The 7,361-nt window shown below is 69.7% G+C and overlaps 2 protein-coding genes across 2 annotated transcripts in view; both read right to left on the reverse strand.

Annotated features, from left to right (window-relative positions):
* EFNA4 (ephrin-A4) overlaps nt 1–1,233 on the reverse strand; it is a 6,700-nt gene extending 5,467 nt beyond the window's left edge. Inside the window, exons 1-4 of the mRNA XM_010564163.1 lie at nt 1,219–1,233; nt 694–762; nt 367–438; nt 78–199 (exon numbers count right to left, since the gene is read on the reverse strand). Of these exons, the coding sequence (XP_010562465.1) occupies nt 78–199; nt 367–438; nt 694–762; nt 1,219–1,233 (278 nt within the window). The remainder of the gene's footprint in view (nt 1–77; nt 200–366; nt 439–693; nt 763–1,218) is intronic.
* Nucleotides 1,234–1,570: 337 nt separating this feature from the next.
* On the reverse strand, nt 1,571–7,359 carry ADAM15 (ADAM metallopeptidase domain 15). The gene is made up of 20 exons (XM_010564164.1): nt 7,263–7,359; nt 7,016–7,182; nt 5,615–5,691; nt 5,171–5,249; nt 4,997–5,073; nt 4,745–4,922; nt 4,611–4,673; nt 4,459–4,527; nt 4,175–4,344; nt 4,015–4,099; nt 3,799–3,947; nt 3,542–3,719; nt 3,278–3,370; nt 2,984–3,179; nt 2,805–2,913; nt 2,582–2,732; nt 2,435–2,512; nt 2,247–2,358; nt 1,997–2,135; nt 1,571–1,634 (listed from the first exon to the last, which is right to left on the reverse strand). Exons 1-20 carry the CDS (start codon nt 7,357–7,359, stop codon nt 1,577–1,579), a joined length of 2,325 nt encoding a protein of 774 aa, XP_010562466.1. The 3' UTR covers nt 1,571–1,576.
* Nucleotides 7,360–7,361: the final 2 nt, after the last annotated feature.

Consider the following 7,361-nt stretch of genomic DNA (forward strand, 5'->3'; position numbering starts at 1 on the left):
ACTACGGCACCATATAGCCCCCCCAACCTGGCACCCCACAGCCCGGTCCTGCCCCACCCCGCTGCCGCCATGCTCACCTGGAGGGAATCACCGTGACGTAGGGGTGACCAGGGGGTGTCTCACTGTGGGGAAGCGAAGGCCCCGGGGGGTCCAAGGGCAGCGGCCGCTGAGGTGGGGGGGGCTTGGCCGGACCTGGGGGCTACAGGGGAATCGGGGTGTCAAAGCTCCGGCACAGGCCAACCCCCCCGCTGGGCTCAAGGGGGCCCAAATCACCTCCCTTGCCTCAGGAGAGGGGCAAGGGAAGGCCCGGCCCAGGTGCACGCCGTCCTGCTCCACATGCCGGTGCTACCGCCGTGCCGCCATTACCTGAGTGCCTGGCACCACGGGGTCCGCTGGGGGGCGGGGGGGTGGGGGGGGGGGCCTGTCCGAGGGGGGGGCCTGGGCAGAGAGAGCAGGGACAGTGAGACAGCTGGGGGATCGGCGGCCGCAGGGGATGAGCCTCCTACCAGGCAGGAGGTTTTCTGGGGGGCCAGGGCTCTCCTGTGGTGGGGTGTTGGCTCTGCCAGGTGGTGGGCACTAGGAGCCGAGCCGCGGCCCACAGGTCCCCAAGAGCTGATGCGCAGCCAGGCATGCAGCGGTGGCCAGTGGCCGGGGAGGTGCTGCCCGGGACCCCCACCCCAGCCCAGGCATTACCTTGGGAAGAGGATCTGGTGGGAGAGGCCGCGAGGGCGGACCGGGCCGGGCCGAGCCGAGGGCAGCCGGCTGCGGAGAGAGGGAGAGGGGGCAGGCGTGCCATGCAGCCCTGGAGCAGGGCAAGCCGTGCAGCATGCAGAGACCCCCCTCCCGCCGCGAAGCAGAAACCCCCCCACACAGTGGGCGGCTCTGGGGCTCAGGCCCCCAGCAGCAGCCCCGGTTCGGATGCCCGCCACAGCCCCTGGCTGGGCACTGATCCCGGAGAAGTGCAGCCAGTGCCAAGCGCGGCACAGGGCATCAGAGCAGCACGGTCCAGGGCTGTGCCAGGCTGCTCCTGTCCCAGGGCGCCGTGGAGTCAAACCATGCGGCCCCGCACGGAGGGATTCTCAGAGCTGGTACCCGGGGATGTCTCCTCGGCAACAACCAGACCAAACCCCGGTACCCACGGCAACCACAGCCTGTTACCACAGTGACAGCATCACCCTCGCCAACAGCCCCCTCCATCCCCAGCCCCCCAGCTCTCACCTTGCCGCTGTGCATGACCTGCAGCTCCGTGGCCTGATGCCGCTGTGGGGGCCGGGGGCGCTCGGGAGGGCCCTGGCTGCCTGACCGGGGCTCTGGCTGCGAGATCCTGCAGAAGGAGAGGCAGGATCAGGCCCCGCTCGCTCCAGGCAGTTGGGGGACCCCACACGGCAACCAAGAAACACTGACACCAGCAGAAGCCCAAGAGAAACGAACCCCTCAGCACCAGAAGAGGTGACACCCTGCACCCCAGGGCTGCCCCACACCCCACGGGCACTGCCAGGGGAAGATCGCAGCACCGGAGGCCTTGCGAAGCAGGACGGCTCAGGGACAGCCCCACGCCCAGGCTCCAGCAGTGACGTTACCCGCTCCAGCCGTCTGGGGCTTCTGGACCCAGGAATCGGGCCTGGGTCTCAGCGCTGTGGGGAGAAGAGTGGGGGGCTCAGCCCAGGGCTGGGGGGGAGGGCAGTAGGGGGGAGGAACCGCGGTGACATGGGGCAATGATGCATGACAGGATCTGCTACCTGCGCCGGGGGAGGGGGGCAGGGATGCACGCGGGCACGCACGCACACAGACTGTCACCTGCATGGGGATGCAGGCATGCACACCGCTTGGTCAGCCACCACAGGACACATACACACATGCAAATGCACATGCTTACACTCCGCTTACCCGCCACACACATGTGCATGCCCACATGCAGGCCTGCAGCTCCAGTACCTGCTGCAGCACACACATGCACAGAGGCATGCGTGCCACCTGTCCCTGCCGGTGCGTTTACCTGTACTGGCAGGAGGTCCCCTTGCTGAGCTGGCAGAGGCGCTTGTGCAGCCCAGTGCGGCGGGTGCAGCAGAGCCCCAGTGCCAGGGCCAGCCCCAGCAGCGTGATCAGCAGCAGGGTGGTGGGCAGGGTGCTCCCCCCTGTGGAGAGCGGCACGTCAGCCCCCCCCGCTGCACCCCATGCTGGCTCAGGCCGTGCCGGCCACACAAAGCCCCATTCTCCAGGCAGACGCCGCCTGCCTGTGCCCTCACCTCGCTCCAGGGCGGCAGGGCCACTGTCCTGGCTGCCCCCCGCACCGGGGCTCTCGCAGGTCGGGGGGGCCCAGCCCTGCTCGCAGTGGCAGTGCCCGTGGTTGTTGCACACCTGAGTGGGTGACACCAAGCCTCAGCCTCCGGCAAGGTCCCCACCTCCAGCACCCACCCCCCAGCCCCGCACTCACGCCATGCCCGTGGCACTTGCTCTGGCACTGCTGGTCACCCAGCACGGAGACGTCCTGGCACTGGCGCTGGAGGCACACCTGCCCAGGGGACAGGGCATCAGCACCGGGTGAGCCCCCTGGCCCCCTTCCCACCACCCTGGCGCTCACCTTCCCAGGACCACAGGCGGTGCCGGGCAGTACCATAGCCGCATCGCTCACATCCTCATCCCCAGGCAGGAGGGTCCCCTGGCAGGACCCTTCTGGTCTGTCCCCGGGGGTGCTGCCACGCTGGCACTGCAGCATCCCGCAGCCAGCATCCCTGCAGAGACAGAGGGATCAGGGGCAGGGCAGGATGGCGAGGGGCAGATGGTGAAGGGGGGACAGCGCTCACCGCTGGGTGCAGGCGATGTAGGAGCCATTGGGGAGCTGCCCGCAGTGCCCGCGTTCATCCGCTTTCACGTTCAGGGAGGCCATGCAGGAGCTGGAGACAGGGCCGGCGCCTGCAGCAGGGGAGCAGCAAGCCTCAGCACCCCCACCCAGCCCCTCGCCCCCGCCCTGGCCCCGCCGTACCTGGCCCCAGCAGCTGCTGGCACTGCCCCTCATAGGTGGCACAGGTGCCACTGTAGCAGACCGCCTGCCCGCTGGCACAGGGCTGCCCGTCCTGCAGGAAAGTGTCGGGTGGGCAGCGTGGCGAGACCCCGTCACAGAACTCAGGCAGGTCGCACTCGCCCAGGGGCGCCCGGCACAGGTGTCCAGCACGGCGCAGCTGTGAGGGCGCACAGTCAGATGAGCAGGGACCCTCAAGAAACCCACCCTAGGGAGTGGCTGGAGTGCCAGCCCTGCCAGCTGCCGGTCTCTACGCACCTGGCAGTCCTGGCAGCAGGCGTCCCCTGTGGCACACTTGGCCCCGGGCATCAGCTGGCAGGTGCTGCTGTTGCAGCAGGGATCAGTGCACTCCTGCTGGCAGAGGGGCTGCAGTGAGCGGGTGGCACCGGCATCCCCCCTGCCAGCCCCACGGCAGGGCCAGGACACAGTGTCCCTGGGCAGAGCCATGGCATGGGCAGCCCCAGGCTCAGGAGAAGCAGGGGGAGACAGGGGGGACCCCAGCCCACCCAGAGCCTCCCATACCATGCTGAGGCCACAGTCACAGCCCTCGCCTGGCTCCAGGAAGCGGTTCCCGCAGTAGGGACTCCCAGCCAGGCGCTGGGGCTCAGGGACGTTGGAGAGGCACCAGCCGCGTCCCTGCCGCAGGCTGCGCTCCAGGTCCTGCTGGCTGCAGTTGCTGAAGCTCAAGCCAGGCGTCAGCCTGCAGAGCCAGAGGGGGGCTGGTGAGGTGGGGAGGGGGCTCAGCCCTGGCCCCCTGCGGCCCTGCCTGCAGCCCTCACCCCGTGGGCGATGCCATGATGCAGCCGCGGTCCTGCCGGAGGTCGCTGCAGTCGCAGAAACGCCCAGCGCCATCATGGCGCATGCCCAGGTTGTGCCCCAGCTGATGGGCCACCGTGGAGGCAACGACGAGGACGCTGACCGAGTGATCCTGCCGGACAGGGCAGGTCAGGGGGGGGCCAGCGGCAGGGGGATGGCGAGGGACAGGGCGTACTGACCATGCTGACCCCTCCAGAGCGCGCAGGGGAACACATGGAGGCTTGAGCCGACATCCCCACTGAGACATCATCAAAGTGGGCACCCCTGAGGAGAGAGTACAGGGGTCAGGAGGGCTGCCTGTGCGCCTCAGCCTCCAGCCCCATCCAGTCCCCCACTCACGTGAGGAGCTGGGCGTTGTCATGGGGCAGCCGGGGCAGCAGCTCCTCCTGGCGCCAGCGCAGGAACCGCTCCAGTGCAGCCCGGGCACTGCTGCCCACCGTGAACCTGTCGCCCTCGCTCCAGACCTCCACTGCCAGCAAGGCCACCCGCAATCCCAGTGGCTGGAAGAACTATGGGGTATGGGGGGTGGTCAGAGACCCCCAGAACCACAGCAGCAAGGGCACAGCTGAGCCGAGCACTGTGCTAGGACGGATGGTGCCCGGCGGGTCGCGGCGGTGACTCACCGCATCCACCTGGTTGGCGATTTCCAGGGTCCGGGTGCGGACACGTTGCAGGTTGGGGTAATTCTGGAACTGGGGGTGCAGAGAGGGGTGTCAGGGAGGCCAGCGGGGGAGCAGGGCAGCCCCTGTGCCAGGGCCGTCTGCCCAGCACTCACCGCAGTGTGGTCCACCACCATCACCAGCTCCACGAACCACTGCTCTGCCACCGCCCGCTTGCCCTGAGGAAGAGACGGGGTCAGGGCATGGGCAAGGGGACCTTCTGGCAGGGCAAGACCTGTGGGTGACCCACCCTCTGTGGACCCGGGGGCTCCCTCTCCTCTGCTCGGGGCTGGGCCAGGGGGCCCTGCCCGCAGGCCCGTGGCACCAGCCGGACCTCCCGTGGCCGGTACACGACATGCTGCCCTGGGGGGCTGCCAGCATCCGGCTCTATCCCGTAGCTCCTGGTCTCCGACAGCCAGAGATGGCCACTGAGGAAGGGGAGAGGAGGCATCAGTGGCACAGTGGGAGCCAGGCTCGGGGACCGCTGGGACCAGGGGCTCACCTGAGTCCGGTGCAGGCGCAGAGGCTGGCCCAGGAGCCAGGGAAGCCCCGCACCATCCCCCGGTAGCAGCAGTGCTCCTGCAGCAGAGAGAGGGGAGTCCAGAGCCAGCCCCATACTGGGGTCCCTCTGGGGCTTAGAGATGGCCCTCAGAGACACGATGCACCCAGGCCCTACCTGCTCGCTGGTCTCCTGCGTCACCCGCGTGCCATTGGGCAGGTAGTAGAGCAGCGCCCCAGCACCCAGCACCAGCTCCCTGCAAGAGGCATGCATCACCGCCGCAGCAGGGACCCCCAGCTCACCCCACTCTGAGCATACCACTGATGAAAATGGGGACCCTGGTACCTCCCACCCTACTGCAGGCACACCTTGGATGGAGACAAGGTCCCTGGGACCCCCACCCCAGGTGTACCATGGACGGAGATGAGGAACAAGGGACCACCGCTCCATGTGTGCCACAGATGGAGAGAGGGTCCCTCAGACCCCCACCCCTTGTGCACCATGGACAGAGACAGAGCCCATGGGACCCCCACCCTGCATGCACCATTCATGGATACAGGACTCCCGGGGACCCCCATCCCATTCCCACCCTTGCTCTGCGCCAGCCAGCCACCAACTCACCAGTTTTTCTCCAGCTCCAGCACCAGCTGTGTCCCCTCCAGCTCCAGCAGGACCCGCAGCCGGGCGGGGAACCCCCCCTACCACAGGCAGCAGTTACAGGACCCCCCCTGCCCCAGGGGACCCGACCCTGCGCCAAGCTGCGGGGCCCCTCCCACCCCCCCCCCACACCCTCTGAAACACCGTGACCCCCAGCAGGGTGTCGGCAGGAGGCCGGGGGACCTGCCTGGCCCTGGCACGTGCCCGGAGGGAGGGGGCGGAAGGGATCCCCTGCCCACCCCGGCCCCCACCCTCACACCCCGCAGGAAGGGTCCCTCCCTCCCGGGCTCATTGTGCTGGGGAAGGGGGGGGTCAGACAGAGCCGGGCCCCTGCTCCCGCCGCCCCCCGCGCTTCCTGCCCGGTGCAGGGTGGCGGAAACGCCAGAGAGACTCCCAACGGCCGTGGGGCGGGCTGGGCCCTTCCGCCCCAGCCGGGAGGAGTGCCGGGCGCAGGGTGGGTACCCCGACCCAGCAAGGTCCCTCCCGGCATCAGGTCTGGAAGGGAAGGAGGATTTGCTGGGGGCCCCCTCCCCACTGCCCCTGGGGCGCCCAGAGGCTCCGGGTGCTCCGATCCCCAGGGACATGGGACCAGGGGACCTGGATGCCGGGTATCCTTCACCGGGAAGGGGGCAGGAGGAGGTGGTGGGGTGCAGGCAGCTCCCACCCCACTGTCACAAGCCTCTACGTGGCGCAGGCTCCCCAGGGATGTGGGTGGGGGCTCACCTGGGTTGCCTCTGCCAGGCTGAGCTTCTGGCTGTCCCTCAGGACCCAGGGGGTCACATGCCAGGAGTGTCCCAATTCTGCATGGCGCTGCCACGAGCTGTCACCTGCACAGGGCCCAGAGCTGCTCCGTCACAGCTTTGTTACCCATCACAGCCCCGGCCCCTGTCACAGCCTGGTCCCCACAGTTGCCCATCAGAGCACGGCCCCCCAGGGTCAGGGCAGGGGTTTGGGGTGGGGAGCCGGAACAGGGGGCTCCCACGCTCACCCCAGCAGCTCCCAGGCTGTCCCCAGGCAAAACCCTGAGCATCCCCCAGCCACACCACGCAGGATGCTGGCTCCCAGCGGAGCCTGGGGTACGCCTGGAGGGGACCCCACGGTGGGAGGTGGCAGGGGGATGGGGAGCGAACGCCCCTGCCTCGGGATGGGCTTCCCGGGGTCCCCTGCCAGGCCTTGCGTCAGCCCCAGCCCAGCTGCCCGGTACAACCAGCTCGGGGACCGGGGGAGGGCTGGGAGGTCCGGCCCAGCAGCCTCAGTGTCCTCCCGCAGCCCCCCCTTCCTCCCGGCTCCCCGGGGGACCCCCGCCCTCCTGGACCCCGGGGGAGGCTGGAGGGGCAGGGGTCTCCCCCGGACCCCGCCCCTCACGGCCCCACCAGGCCGGGGAGCGCCGGTCCCCACGGTGCAGCCGGCTCCGCGGCGGGACCAAACCGCCGTCCCCGAGGCGGAGGAGGCACCGAGCATCCCGCGGGGCTGCGACCCCCGCACGGCCACCCCCAGCTGCTGCCGGTCCCCGGGGGTCCCCGCGCGATGCCCTGGAGGAAGCGAGGAACGGACCCCCGCAGGCCGGGGCGGGGGGGGACACGGCCCGCCGGGACTCCCCGGTCCCGCTTACCTGCGCCGCTCCCGTTGGCCCCGGTGCTGGCGGCGAGGAGCAGCCCCGCGGCGAGGAGGAGGAGAAGGAGGAGCAGCCGCAGAGCCTGCACCCCCATCG

The sequence above is a fragment of the Haliaeetus leucocephalus genome, unplaced genomic scaffold (genome assembly GCF_000737465.1).
Source record: "Haliaeetus leucocephalus isolate CR32 unplaced genomic scaffold, Haliaeetus_leucocephalus-4.0 Scaffold175, whole genome shotgun sequence".
NCBI lineage: Eukaryota > Metazoa > Chordata > Aves > Accipitriformes > Accipitridae > Haliaeetus > Haliaeetus leucocephalus.